The sequence below is a fragment of the Anopheles merus genome, unplaced genomic scaffold, assembly GCF_017562075.2.
Source record: "Anopheles merus strain MAF unplaced genomic scaffold, AmerM5.1 LNR4000034, whole genome shotgun sequence".
In the NCBI taxonomy this organism is placed as follows: domain Eukaryota; kingdom Metazoa; phylum Arthropoda; class Insecta; order Diptera; family Culicidae; genus Anopheles; species Anopheles merus.
The window spans coordinates 116,330-130,527 of record NW_024427614.1 but is presented as its reverse complement, the minus strand read 5'-3'; the positions used below and the strand labels follow the sequence as shown (position 1 = coordinate 130,527).

General features: G+C 41.3%; 5 protein-coding genes across 5 annotated transcripts; 2 read left to right on the top strand and 3 right to left on the bottom strand.

Annotated features, from left to right (window-relative positions):
- Positions 1 to 1,057: 1,057 nt before the first annotated feature.
- Positions 1,058 to 1,517, bottom strand: LOC121601172 (histone H4). The gene has a single exon (XM_041929970.1). The coding sequence runs from the start codon at positions 1,433 to 1,435 to the stop codon at positions 1,124 to 1,126; it is 312 nt and encodes a 103-aa protein (XP_041785904.1). The 5' UTR covers positions 1,436 to 1,517; the 3' UTR covers positions 1,058 to 1,123.
- A 119-nt stretch (positions 1,518 to 1,636) lies between these two features.
- LOC121601182 lies at positions 1,637 to 9,117 on the top strand. Its single transcript, XM_041929981.1, has 4 exons — positions 1,637 to 2,095; positions 3,567 to 3,917; positions 8,119 to 8,424; positions 8,608 to 9,117. Exons 1-4 carry the CDS (start codon positions 1,691 to 1,693, stop codon positions 9,073 to 9,075), a joined length of 1,530 nt encoding a protein of 509 aa, XP_041785915.1. The 5' UTR covers positions 1,637 to 1,690; the 3' UTR covers positions 9,076 to 9,117.
- On the bottom strand, positions 8,032 to 8,438 carry LOC121601173 (histone H4). The gene has a single exon (XM_041929971.1). The coding sequence runs from the start codon at positions 8,407 to 8,409 to the stop codon at positions 8,098 to 8,100; it is 312 nt and encodes a 103-aa protein (XP_041785905.1). The 5' UTR covers positions 8,410 to 8,438; the 3' UTR covers positions 8,032 to 8,097.
- A 674-nt stretch (positions 9,118 to 9,791) lies between the features above and the next one.
- Positions 9,792 to 10,294, bottom strand: LOC121601170 (histone H2B). Its single transcript, XM_041929968.1, has one exon. It carries the CDS (start codon positions 10,239 to 10,241, stop codon positions 9,867 to 9,869), a length of 375 nt encoding a protein of 124 aa, XP_041785902.1. The 5' UTR covers positions 10,242 to 10,294; the 3' UTR covers positions 9,792 to 9,866.
- A 708-nt stretch (positions 10,295 to 11,002) lies between these two features.
- LOC121601181 lies at positions 11,003 to 12,421 on the top strand. The gene has a single exon (XM_041929980.1). The coding sequence runs from the start codon at positions 11,003 to 11,005 to the stop codon at positions 12,419 to 12,421; it is 1,419 nt and encodes a 472-aa protein (XP_041785914.1).
- Positions 12,422 to 14,198: the final 1,777 nt, after the last annotated feature.

Sequence of the window (14,198 nt, the reverse complement as noted above, 5' to 3'; positions counted from 1 at the left end):
TACACAGCTTTTTTACTGAATGGATCTTTGAAGTCTTTCTTAACACACAAAATGAATCCTAACAAACGGAAAGCTTTTGAAAGTATTGCTTTAAAGTGGTTCTGAATCACATTTTTACGCGGCTTTGATCTATCATCAATTTTATATTCGCAAATAATGGGAAATCTTTTCCTAGTGTAGGATGTAACAGAACATTTTGATATGTTGAGACGCATACAATTGGAATTACACAACGCGTTAAATCGTATTAAACAGATTTGAAGAGTTAAAGAATTGGTTTGATCTGATACCGGTAGGAACATTTTCATATCACCTGCATAAAACAATTGTTCGCAATCCGGCATAACGTGAATAACATCATTTATAAAAATGTTAAAAAGAAAAGGGCCGAGAATGCTGCATTGTGGAACCCCAGATGGGTTGGAGAATGGTGCAGATAGAGAGGAGGAAATAATCACAGATATATGCTTATCACTTAAATAATACGAGAGCAAGTGAACGAGCGCGCTATTAACTCCGTAGCTTGATAGTTTTGAAATTAGCATTGAGTGATTTACGGATTCAAAGGCAGCATTGACGCTGTTAGCTGTTGCTGTATAATAAATTCACAAACCTCATGTGAACAGTGTTGTTTTTTTCACCCGTTTTTCTTCTTTTGATGAGTTATCCCAAGTATCAATGAACGATGCGCATGTGTAAGTCAAATTTGAGCTGATGCAAAAAAACGGTATGTTCCACGCGGCGATTATTGCTTCAAAAGGATGATAGTTTTGCCCTGAAAAAGAAAATATTTTTATTAGAAAATATAAAATTAATCACTATATAAATAAATAAAAAAAATTATTTCTTTTAACAAACGCTTCAATCGTCGCTTTTATGTACGATTCAAACACATACGTATAAGTTAAAAAAGCACATTTACAAAACGCCATCTCATGTAAATGCACTGCATATACAGCAGTGTGAGTGCTTGTTATGCGAGTAATATATCATAGAATTTTTTTTCTCAAATAAGAATTGTCGCATGTTGCGAAAGACACAGCTCTTGAGTAATGTATTGTGGTCCTGAAAAGGACCGTTTGATTTGAGACTCCATTTGGAGGTTTGTTAGAGCACGTTGAATTTAACCTCCAAAACCGTACAGAGTACGGCCCTGACGCTTCAGAGCATACACTACATCCATAGCAGTGACGGTCTTGCGCTTGGCGTGTTCAGTGTAAGTGACCGCATCACGGATCACATTCTCCAGAAACACTTTCAGCACGCCACGGGTTTCCTCGTAGATGAGGCCGGAGATACGTTTCACTCCTCCACGCCGAGCCAAACGGCGGATGGCGGGCTTGGTAATGCCCTGGATGTTATCTCGCAGCACTTTTCGGTGACGCTTGGCTCCTCCTTTACCCAGACCTTTTCCTCCCTTTCCTCTTCCAGTCATGATGAGCACAGGATTGTACGTTCACGATGTTCACACTTTAAATTGACGATCACGAATGAGCGTTTTCGAGCTCAACGTCCCTATTTATACTTTTTCATCCACACATTCCCTCTTGCTCTTAAGATGAGAGAAAATGAGGGTTGACAAGCGCATAAATAGAGCTGTTGTTCGATCAGTTTAAACATTTAACGTTCAACTTTTCTCAAAACAACACCTTCGCTCAGTGCTCAACGAAACCTACGCTCCCGAAGTAAAATGGCTCGTACCAAGCAAACCGCTCGTAAATCGACTGGAGGTAAGGCTCCTCGCAAGCAGCTGGCCACCAAGGCTGCTCGTAAAAGTGCCCCGGCCACCGGAGGAGTGAAGAAGCCGCATCGTTACCGTCCGGGAACGGTGGCCCTCCGAGAAATCCGTCGCTACCAGAAGTCGACCGAGCTGCTCATCCGCAAGCTGCCCTTCCAGCGCTTGGTGCGTGAGATCGCCCAGGACTTCAAGACCGATCTCCGCTTCCAGAGCTCAGCCGTGATGGCGCTGCAGGAAGCCAGCGAGGCGTACCTGGTTGGTCTGTTCGAAGACACGAATCTGTGCGCCATCCACGCCAAGCGCGTCACCATCATGCCCAAGGACATCCAGCTGGCCCGTCGCATCCGCGGAGAGCGTGCCTAAATCGTCCATGCATCCGGAAGCGGTCCCTGTCTAAACGGGGCATTTCCTTCTCAAAACGGTCCTTTTCAGGACCACCAATACTGTTGAACATATCAAGAATTTTCTTTCGATTGCTATTATGAAATGGTACATGTGAAGGCAAGCTAACACGTATGTCGTTTAGTAATAACGAGATAGTGATGAAAAGGGGGAATATTCGTTTCAAACAATCATTGTTATGGGAGGTAGTTTAACTTTTTCTTGACAAAGTTTTGTTGTATTCAAAGCATGTAAAGCTTTGATTATGTTAACCAATACTTTATTACAACTAATATTACCTATGAGTATATTACCAGCATCGCAGCTTACAACAAACCACGAACGAATAGTATGGCTTTATATTTTACAACAAATGTTCGACACAACCAGCTTAACTGTGACTCATAGGCACGAAAATGAAAACCCGTACCAAAACGATCCTTCAATACTTATAAAGCAACATTAAAATCGAACAAATATATAACAATGTTTAACTCACGACACATAAGCTGCAATTGGTTGCTTTGTCGATAAATTATCCTCGTACGCGCGAGGAAAATTTAAATTAAAAAAATGATTTTCATACAACGAGCGAAACGACTTCTATACATAAATCATGATACACGAAACTCCATTTACAATTCCACTTCGGAAAACGCTTCCAACCATTGCGGATGAAATGAAGGATAATTCTTTGCTTGAATGCGGTTTGTGGTCCTGAAAAGGACCGATTAAAGAGACGTTCATGAAAAGAAGCCAATCATTTCAGTGGCTTACTTCGAGCTGGTGTACTTTGTGACAGCCTTCGTTCCTTCGGAGACGGCGTGCTTGGCAAGCTCACCAGGCAGCAGCAGACGAACAGCGGTTTGGATTTCACGGGACGTGATCGTCGAACGCTTGTTGTAGTGCGCCAAACGGGACGCCTCAGCAGCAATGCGTTCGAAGATATCGTTGACGAAACTGTTCATGATGCTCATGGCCTTCGAAGAGATGCCAGTATCCGGGTGGACTTGCTTCAACACTTTGTAGATGTAAATAGCGTAGCTTTCCTTGCGGATCTTGCGCTTCTTTTTCTTGTCGGACTTGGAAATATTTTTCTGGGCTTTGCCAGACTTCTTCGCAGCTTTTCCACTGGTTTTGGTGCCATTTCGACGGAAAAATTCACTCAACACTGGGACACGATGTGTTCGATTCAACGGGTGATTGCGTTCTAGAAAAATTCCAAGCTCTCCAATCGCTTATAACGGGCCGTGAGAGAGGATACGTTTCGTGCAGCTCGAAAAATTCCAAACAAGTATCGCGCAGCTCGAATAAGCTGCTATATAAGCATCGGTCAGCTCAAAATTGCTCCATTGTAAAAAGACCCTTCTCAAAGAGAACATCGTGTTGCTCGTGATCCGTTACAAACGTTCCCCAATAAAATCTAACCATGTCTGGCCGTGGAAAGGGAGGAAAGGTAAAGGGAAAGGCAAAGTCCCGCTCCAACCGTGCCGGTCTTCAGTTCCCCGTTGGCCGTATTCATCGTCTCCTGCGCAAGGGTAACTATGCCGAGCGCGTCGGTGCCGGAGCACCTGTGTATCTGGCAGCCGTCATGGAATACTTGGCCGCTGAAGTGCTTGAGTTGGCCGGAAACGCTGCCCGTGACAACAAGAAGACGCGCATCATCCCGCGTCATCTGCAGCTGGCCATCCGCAACGACGAGGAGTTGAACAAGCTGCTGTCCGGAGTAACCATCGCTCAGGGTGGTGTGCTGCCCAACATTCAGGCCGTGCTGCTGCCCAAGAAGACCGAAAAGAAGGCTTAAACTGTGTAACAAAGCCTCCTTCATCTCAAACCCAAAACCGTCCTTTTCAGGGCGACAAATAACTTTGCCAAAGACATTTTATTCGATTCATGCTGATATGGGACAACCAGAAGTAAGAACATTATCTAATATAGAACCGTGCTTGAAAGTGTGTACAAAATGTAAATGAAAAAATGTGCCTTCCTTTGGCACATAAAGTATCATTAACTGTTTTCAATTCTGTTACCCCTCACTTCGATTTCTACAAAATGCAGCATATCAGAAGCGATGTGTTAAATTTTCCAGGTAGCTTTGTCAAGAGGGTTGGTTTTACAATAGCAAATGCAAGCAGTGATACCTGTGTCCTTTTTTCTGGAAACGCTAAAGGACACGTTTACCTGATTTATCGTTAACTACGGGAAAATGTTAAAAGTGTTGGTTGTCGAAAAATGTTGTGTGTTCAGGTAAGGCTAGGTTCTCACAAAAGTTTGACTTGGCAAATTTATTGGGAAACGTTGGAAATGGCTTTAAAAAAGTTGGACCAAAGATTAGGAACATTCATATAGATAAACATCCTCAATAATGTTTCCCTTCACCCTTCATTTAAATAACCACATAAATATATAAATATAAATATGTAAAAAGTAAGTTTCAGCCCTTTACTTTACAAAGGAGAAGCGTTACTTGCCTTTCAAAATTCCCAAGCATCATTTAATAGAGGTTGTGTCAGCTTGGCGACCGGCCAGTGTACACCTTATAAATTTTAAAATCTTTTACATTTCGATGAAAACATAAATTATTTGTTTGAGGATAAATCGATACCAGTGAGATTAAATTATTAAATTACAAGTTAAAAAAGATGAGGTTTTTCGTTAATGCACTAGAATTTAAGCAAAAAAGTCTTGCAGTTTAAAGGTCTTAAAACCTTCAAAGCTTTTAATTCGAGTTACGTTGCCAAAGCAAAAAATATAAATTATTTCAAGTATATCCAAAGAAATTCAATATAAGAAATAAATTTAAAGCCTATTAAGATAACGTTAATGGCGATTTTGAATGATGGTTGCTTTGGATGCGAGGGCTCTTTTGAAATGGCGCTTATCGAGTTTAAAAACTCCTTTCATAATTTTCAAATTCCTAGTTTTACCAAAAGATTGGCAAATAAAAAATGAGTTTTTTGTGATAACATATAACTTAACTTAACATAACTTAACATAACTTAGAGTTTATTGATTGTTATATAAGTTTTTCTTGAAGTTGTTATAACTCGCATTGATGCAAAAAATATTAAAATAATAATAGTGTTACAACTTTTCATAATCATCAGTAATAAATGATTCATATCTTTAAAAAAGCTTTTTATTTTTGTTCAAAATTGGTCGTTTCTCATTATTGCATACAAATAATCAATATTAAGACATGATTAATAATCTATCAATTTGCTTATCCCCGATGGTAAAACCACGCGTTAAAAAATGCTGCTTGGGTTTGCGCTAAACAGGCGTTACGTGTAACGCTTGCGTAACGTAGAGGGCGGGTGTTCATGATATCCCAGGGTGTTTGTCCTGGATAATAACTGGGAAACATTTGTATGATGACGAAAGCTGGGGAACAATCACCAATTGTAAAAATTAAAACGGAAACATCGCTCGCGGAGCATCGCTACGTTATTAAAAAAAATGAAGTCAGTATCCCAAGAAAATATATGGAATTCAGCTAACATCCTAGATGTTGGAGGTTGCGTTAATTTCTACATCTTTATACCATCCTGCTAGCAAATCTTGCATAAAGTATTTGGCGGGTAGCTCTTGCTTGACACTTGTTAACGCTCTCTGGAGAATATGGAAAATTTGCAAATTTTTGCTCTTATAGAAAACTCAAGTGGTGAGATTTATCTTTTCTAGGGCGCAATCCTGCATAATGCTTCGTAAACTAAACTGTAAACTAAAATATAATTTAGATTTTTTATTTACATTTATAAACTTCACACCACAATTGCGTTAAATTGCAGCCACTTTAGGCATTTTCGGCAATGAATATTGTTTTACTTATGCAATTTCAATTCAAAAATCTTCAAATTAACACACAATACATATTTTAAGTGTTTTCAAAGTCTGATTATGGAAACTGTTTTAAGGTTTTGAGTTGAGGCAATGTTTTGTGTGTGTGCGGAAACGGTGTGATTGTGATCAAAAATAAAGAAAAGAAATAGAATATATAGAAACGAAAGCACGAATTTGTTGAAAAGAAGCTTTTTGTTACAATTATTTTTATCTATTCCGAAAGTTTTCAAGCTAACATTAGCTTGCATAACATTCTCGTTCCTATAATTAATGCTATAGAACAGTGCCAACAAAAACGCATCGAAAGGCATAGTTAGTTTAACTGTCAATTAACCAAATAAATAAACAACATAACATAAACTGTGGATGCGTCTCACTAAGCTATGTAAAAAAGTCAGTTAATTGTTATAAAAGATCGTTATATCCAACATTAGTCGATCTTAATTATATATTGAATTTGGTCCTGGTTCTTAACATTCTTATTGGGGCCTGAAAGTTCTATTTATTAAAAATGACAGGCCTTCGAAAGATCCGCTAACAAGTTTGTACATAAATAAGCACTTCTTTCTTCTATGTTGCAGAGGTTCCATTCCAAATAACAGGCACCTTGTACGGTAAGAGGGACAAACAGAATTACGAGACGTCGGGAGACGATAAAACAATGAACGAGTAAGCTTGCGTTGAACCGATTCTAGCCTATATTTTAAATGTAGCTGTGTCGGTGTCCAAATAATACTAGCAAATTCTAGAGTAGGACGGACAATTGCACAATACACAGCTTTTTTACTGAATGGATCTTTGAAGTCTTTCTTAACACGCAAAATGAATCCTAACAAACGGAAAGCTTTTGAAAGTATTGCTTTATAGTGGTTCTGAATCACATTTTTACGCGGCTTTGATCTATCATCAATTTTATATTCGCAAATAATGGGAAATCTTTTCCTAGTGTAAGATGTAACAGAACATTTTGATACGTTGAGACGCATACAATTGGAATTACACAACGCGTTAAATCGAATTAAACAGATTTGAAGAGTTAAAGAATTGGTTTGATCTGATACCGGTAGGAAAATTTTCATATCACCTGCATAAAACAATTTTTCGCAATCCGGCATAACGTGAATAACATTCTTCTTCTTCTTCTTTGGCTCAACAACCGATGCCGGTCAAGGCCTGCCAACACACTTGTGGGGTTGGCTTTCAGTGACTTATTGATTTCCCCCCATAGCAGGATAGTCAGTCCTACGTATGGCGGCACGGTCTATTTGGGGCTTGAACCCATGGCGGGCATGTTGTTAAGTCGTACGAGTTGACGACTGTACCATGAGACCGGCCAAGAATAACATTATTTATGAAAATTTTAAAAAGAAAAGGGCCGAAAATGCTGCATTGTGGAATCCCAGCCGGGTTGGTGAATGCTGCAGATAGAGAGGAGGAAATATTCACTGTAATATGCTTATCACTTAAATAATACGAGAGCAAGTGAACGAGCACGCTATTAACTCCGTAGCTTGATAGTTTTGAAATTAGCATTGAGTGATTTACGGATTCAAAGGCAGCATTGACGCTGTTAGCTGTTGCTGTATAATAAATTCACAAACCTCATGTGAACAGTGTTGTTTTTTTCACCCGTTTTTCTTCTTTTGATGAGTTATCCCAAGTATCAATGAACGATGCGCATGTGTAAGTCAAATTTGAGCTGATGCAAAAAAACGGTATGTTCCACGCGGCGATTATTGCTTCAAGAGGATGAGAGTTTTACCCTGAAAAAGAAAATATTTTTATTAGAAAATATAAAATTTATCAATCTTTAAATAAATAAATAAAAATTATTTCTTTTAACAAACGCTTCAATCGTCGCTTTTATGTACGATTCAAACGCATACGTATAGGTTTAAAAAGCACAATTACAAAACGCAATTTCATATAAATGCACTGCATATACAGCAGTGTGTGTGCTTGTTATGCGAGTAATATGTTATACGCACGCCATTCGAAACCATCATAGCTCTTTTCCCTTAAATAAGAATTGTCGCATGTTGCGAAAGACACAGCTCTTGAGTAATGTATTGTGGTCCTGAAAAGGACCGTTTGATTTGAGACTCCATTTGGAGGTTTGTTAGAGCACGTTGAATTTAACCTCCGAAACCGTACAGAGTACGGCCCTGACGCTTCAGAGCATACACCACATCCATAGCGGTGACGGTCTTGCGCTTGGCGTGTTCAGTGTAAGTGACCGCATCACGGATCACATTCTCCAGAAACACTTTCAGCACGCCACGGGTTTCCTCGTAGATGAGGCCGGAGATACGTTTCACTCCTCCACGCCGAGCCAAACGGCGGATGGCGGGTTTGGTAATGCCCTGGATGTTATCTCGCAGCACTTTTCGGTGACGCTTGGCTCCTCCTTTACCCAGGCCTTTTCCTCCCTTTCCTCTTCCAGTCATGATGAGCACAGGATGGTACGTTCACGATGTTCACACTGTAAATTGACGATCACGAATGAGCGTTTTCGAGCTCAACGTCCCTATTTATACTTTTTCATCCACACATTCCCTCTTGCTCTTAAGATGAGAGAAAATGAGGGTTGACAAGCGCATAAATAGAGCTGTTGTTCGATCAGTTTAAACATTTAACGTTCAACTTTTCTCAAAACAACACCTTCGCTCAGTGCTCAACGAAACCTACGCTCCCGAAGTGAAATGGCTCGTACCAAGCAAACCGCTCGTAAATCGACTGGAGGTAAGGCTCCTCGCAAGCAGCTGGCCACCAAGGCTGCTCGCAAAAGTGCCCCGGCCACCGGAGGAGTGAAGAAGCCGCATCGTTACCGTCCGGGAACGGTGGCCCTCCGAGAAATCCGTCGCTACCAGAAGTCGACCGAGCTGCTCATCCGCAAGCTGCCCTTCCAGCGCTTGGTGCGTGAGATCGCCCAGGACTTCAAGACTGATCTCCGCTTCCAGAGCTCAGCCGTGATGGCGCTGCAGGAAGCCAGCGAGGCGTACCTGGTTGGTCTGTTCGAAGACACGAATCTGTGCGCCATCCACGCCAAGCGCGTCACCATCATGCCCAAGGACATCCAGCTGGCCCGTCGCATCCGCGGAGAGCGTGCCTAAATCGTCCATGCATCCGGAAGCGGACCCTGTCCAAACGGGGCATTTCCTTCTCAAAACGGTCCTTTTCAGGACCACCAATACTGTTGAACATATCAAGAATTTTCTTTCGATTGCTATTATGAAATGGTACATGTGAAGGCAAGCTAACACGTATGTCGTTTAGTAATAACGAGATAATGATGAAAAGGTGGAATATTCGTTTCAAACAATCATCGTTATGGGAGGTAGTTTAACTTTTTCTTGACAAAGTTTTGTTGTTTTCAAAGCATTTAAAGCTGTGATTATGTTAACCAATACTTTATTACAACTAATATTACCTATGAGTATATTACCAGCATCGCAGCTTACAACAAACCACGAACGAATAGTATGACATTATATTTTACAACAAATGTTCGACACAACCAGCTTAACTGTGACTCATAGGCACGAAAATGAAAACGCGTACAAAAACGATCCTTCAATACTTATAAAGCAACATTAAAATCGAACTAATATATAACAATATTTAACTCACGACACATAAGCTGCAAGTGGTTGCTTTGTCGATAAATTATCCTCGTACGCGCGAGGAAAATTTAAATTAAAAAAATGATTCTCATACCACGAGCGAAACGACTTCTATTCATAATTCATGATACACGAAACTCCATTTACAATTCCACTTCGGAAAACGCTTCCAACCATTGCGGATGAAATGAATGATAATTCTTTGTTTGAATGCGGTTTGTGGTCCTGAAAAGGACCGATTAAAGAGACGTTCATGAAAAGAAGCCAATCATTTCAGTGGCTTACTTCGAGCTGGTGTACTTTGTGACAGCCTTCGTTCCTTCGGAGACGGCGTGCTTGGCAAGCTCACCAGGCAGCAGCAGACGAACAGCGGTTTGGATTTCACGGGACGTGATCGTCGAACGCTTGTTGTAGTGCGCCAAACGGGACGCCTCAGCAGCAATGCGTTCGAAGATATCGTTGACGAAACTGTTCATGATGCTCATGGCCTTCGAAGAGATGCCAGTATCCGGGTGGACTTGCTTCAACACTTTGTAGATGTAAATAGCGTAGCTTTCCTTGCGGGTCTTGCGCTTCTTTTTCTTGTCGGACTTAGAAATATTTTTCTGGGCTTTGCCAGACTTCTTCGCAGCTTTTCCACTGGTTTTTGGTGCCATTTCGACGGAAAAATTCACTCAACACTGGGACACGATGTGTTCGATTCAACGGGTGATTGCGTTCTAGAAAAATTCCAAGCTCTCCAATCGCTTATAACGGGCCGTGAGAGAGGATACGTTTCGTGCAGCTCGAAAAATTCCAAACAAGTATCGCGCAGCTCGAATAAGCTGCTATATAAGCATCGGTCAGCTCAAAATTGCTCCATTGTAAAAAGACCCTTCTCAAAAAGAACATTATAAAAAGACGTCATTCTTGTGCGAGCGGTTAACCCGGACGGACGTGGTTTTGTTCAACTCCAGCGTCTACGCCAACGGTCTCGGGAGAGAACGTTGGCAAGAAGTGAAAATACCGTTACTTTTTGTGTGTGATCTCGGGAGAGAAAAAACCACAGTGCCAGCTGCGCGCGTTGATATTTGTTCAGTGAGAGTGACACATACACACGCACACACGACACAGTTTGGTACGTGCGACAAGCACAGCGCTTTGGCGCCAAGAACGTCGTTCGCTGCGTAAGCAGTGAAGCCGGTGTTTTCGTGCCATTTTACCCCGCTACTCGGGAGAGTAACGAGTGAAATTATCTTACTTGTCTTGCATTAAAATTTATTGTTTTTATTATTCCGAAATTGTAAATATTAGTCTTAAATTTAATTGAACTTTCGCTTTTCAGGAACACTTTTTAACTTTATCTTTTTTTATATATATACCTCATATACATTATATACATTGCATTGAACTAAATAATACTAACCAACCCGGCAAAATGCCGGGACCCTCGCATCCTGTACGGGATGCACTTCCGCCCGAGCCTCCCCAGAGAGCTCGATCATTACCACCATGGATGGACCGTAATAACGAGTTTGGGGACATGAAGTTCCTCGTTCTCGAGCCGTTGAAAGGCTTTAAGCTCCCGCAAAACCCATGGATCATTTCAAAGAGCATTACCAACGTGGTTGGAGAGCTTACCGAAAGCAGCCACTCGATGGAATTTGGGCAGAAATATCTCATCAAAACCCGAAACCTTGCGCAGTACACAAAAATGCAAAGCATCACGCAACTCATCGACGGTACGAAAGTATCCATCACCCCTCACGCTACGTTGAACACAGTCCAGTGCGTAATATTCGCCCCGGAGCTGAAAGGACTGAAGGACGAAGAAATTCTGCTGAACATGGAAAGTCAAAACGTCAAGCAAGTCCGACGATTCACCCGAAAGGTGAATGACGAAATACAACCAACGAACTCTTTCCTGATACGCGTGGAAGCTGGAAAAATACCGGAATCCCTTCGCGTAGGGCTGTTGCAGGTGCGAACGAAACCATACTACCCAAAACCAATGCTGTGCTACAAATGCGCCAGCTTTGGGCACACAAAAGTACGCTGCTCAAAGGGACAGGTCTGTGGAAACTGCGGAACCGCAGCACACGGAGAATGTTCGACCCATCCCGCTTGCGTGAACTGCAAAGGCGAACACAGCGCGTTCTCTCGCGAATGCCCTGCGTTCCAATTTGAAGAACAAGTCATAAAAATAAAAGTCGACCACAACTGCACCTACAAGGAAGCTCGGCAAATGGCACTCCAACAACATCAGCAAACAAGTGCTGTACAGCAGCGAATCACATTTGCGCAACAAACTACAACGGTGGATGAAAAAGACATCAAAATCAAGCGGCTCGAAGAAGAACAGAACGAACTGAAGAAAACGATCCTAGAACAGATGAAAAAAATGGATACCCAGAGCAAGCTCATCGAAGCTCTTCTGAAGAAACTGAAAGAACCAAATGTAAATTTACAGAATAATAAGAATAACACAACTAACGAAGCCACAACACAAATCGAAGAAAATCAAAGCAAGACCCAATCCAACAATGTCTGCAACAGCAACAACAATATTGAAGCAACGGATAACCCCGAAACCGACAACGAAACGAATGACCAGGAAACGATGTCTACATCCGACACAGAATCAGAAAATTCGGCCGCATCCATCATTTCAGCACAATCCCGCAAACGAAACCACAACCTGGAAAACGTTTCATCAGAAGAAGAAGAATTAAGAAATGCAGTGAAAAACATGGCATCCAACGAAATCGCAGTCATCTCGCCCATCGCTTCTCCCACTCTTCCCTCGGAACAACGATCACCAACTGCCAAACCATCGAAGAAAAAACATCGCCACTGAATTTATTCTCCTTTCCTCTTACCCCAATTGTTTACTGACCTAAACCATAATAATGCTCTCCTCAACCAATAATACTAATGACACAAACAAACCATTCCTACTAAACTGGAACATAAGAGGAATGAACACTAACCTCTACGAACTTCAACTACTAATAAACGAATACAAACCTGCCGTCATAACACTTCAAGAAGTTCGCGATCCGCCTAATACCAACCATTCTCCACTTAACCACTACAATTGGTCCTACAAGCTTTCTCCAACTAACCCACATCACAGTGTTGCAATAGGTGTACATAAATCTATTCCCTTCAAATTAATAAAAACTAACACCAATCTTTCCGCAACAGCAGTCAACATAAAGTCTCCCATAGACATGACCATTGTCTCACTCTACATGCCCCCTAGAGCTACCTTCAACCAATCCGAACTTAACTCTTTTCTTAACCTTTTTTCCCATCCCTTGCTAATAGCAGGAGATCTTAATGCAGAAGATAAAAACCTTAGAATCTCTAAAACTAACAGAAAATTCAATAGACTCAATAACATTTTTACTAACCATAATCTCTCTTTCATTTCTAACCCTAACCCAACCCGACTATGTATCTCATCAGGTACAGAATCCTTCCTTGACTATGTCATCTCATCCTTCTCCCTTCTTAACGAACTTAAACTATACGTATTGGCGGACACACATGGCAGTGATCACTATCCGATCATCGTGAAAAGTAAACCATCGCTTCCGGAAAACAAACAACGACCAAAATGGAAATATGAAAATGCCGATTGGACATCATACCAAATTAATGTACTGATACACCTACATTCAGACCCCCAGCCCTCAGAAGGAAACATCATTAAAATCATAAACGATGCAGCAGCGAAATCAATACCAAAATCAAAGGGCAAACCTGGCAAGCGAAGTGTTCACTGGTGGAACGACACTGTCGCTAAAGCCATAAAAAAGAGACGTAAAGCGCTCCGAAAACTGCAGAATGCCAAGAAAAACCAAGACCACACCCATATCCCTACCCTCTCCGAGGAATTTCAAATTGCCCATCGCATTGCAAGAGAGGAAATCAAAAAGGCAAAACAAGAATCATGGAATAGATTCAAAGATAGCATAAGTCCCGAAATGTCTGGAAAAGACATGTGGAGAAATGTAAAATGCCTTACAGAACGCAAGCAAGACATCGCTCATATCATCATCAAAACCGATGATGACACAATAGTCCCAGTTGAGTCAACACCAGAGGTACTTGCCACTCATTTTGCCACCATATCCGCCACAAATAGTTATTCCCCAGAATTTAAGACTATCAAAGCAACAACCGAGTCCATCCCACTAAATTTCAATAGCAGACCCAACATTCATTACAACAGATCCTTTTCCATAGCCGAACTGAATTGTGCTCTTGCAAAGTGCAAAGGCAACTCAGCCGGACCAGACGACATTGGCTATCCACTGCTAAAAAACCTTCCTTCTGAAGGAAAATACCTACTCTTAAAGCTATACAACTTCATCTGGCAGAGTGGCAAAATTCCTCCTCACTGGAAGAAAAGTTTAACAATTCCCATATTAAAGCCCGACAAATCAAAACACAGCCCAAATAGCTACCGACCAATAAGTTTACTAAACTGCATCGGAAAAGTTTTGGAAAGAATGGTAAACCGACGTCTTACCCAAGAACTGGAAGGCAGGAAACTCCTCAGCATAAGTCAACATGCGTTTAGATGCGGATTAGGCACGGAAACTTACTTTGTGCAACTCGAAGAA

Coding starts and splice junctions, on each gene's coding strand:
- LOC121601181 (XM_041929980.1), top strand. CDS start 11,003: ATGCCGGGACCCTCGCATCCTGTACGGGATGCACTTCCGCCCGAGCCT.
- LOC121601173 (XM_041929971.1), bottom strand. CDS start 8,409: ATGACTGGAAGAGGAAAGGGAGGAAAAGGCCTGGGTAAAGGAGGAGCC.
- LOC121601170 (XM_041929968.1), bottom strand. CDS start 10,241: ATGGCACCAAAAACCAGTGGAAAAGCTGCGAAGAAGTCTGGCAAAGCC.
- LOC121601182 (XM_041929981.1), top strand. CDS start 1,691: ATGGCTCGTACCAAGCAAACCGCTCGTAAATCGACTGGAGGTAAGGCT. Junction 2,096..3,566: donor GTCGCATCCGCGGAGAGCGT/GCCTAAATCGTC, acceptor GGCCGTGGAAAG/GGAGGAAAGGTAAAGGGAAA. Junction 8,425..8,607: donor GTCATGATGAGCACAGGATG/GTACGTTCACGA, acceptor TAACGTTCAACT/TTTCTCAAAACAACACCTTC.
- LOC121601172 (XM_041929970.1), bottom strand. CDS start 1,435: ATGACTGGAAGAGGAAAGGGAGGAAAAGGTCTGGGTAAAGGAGGAGCC.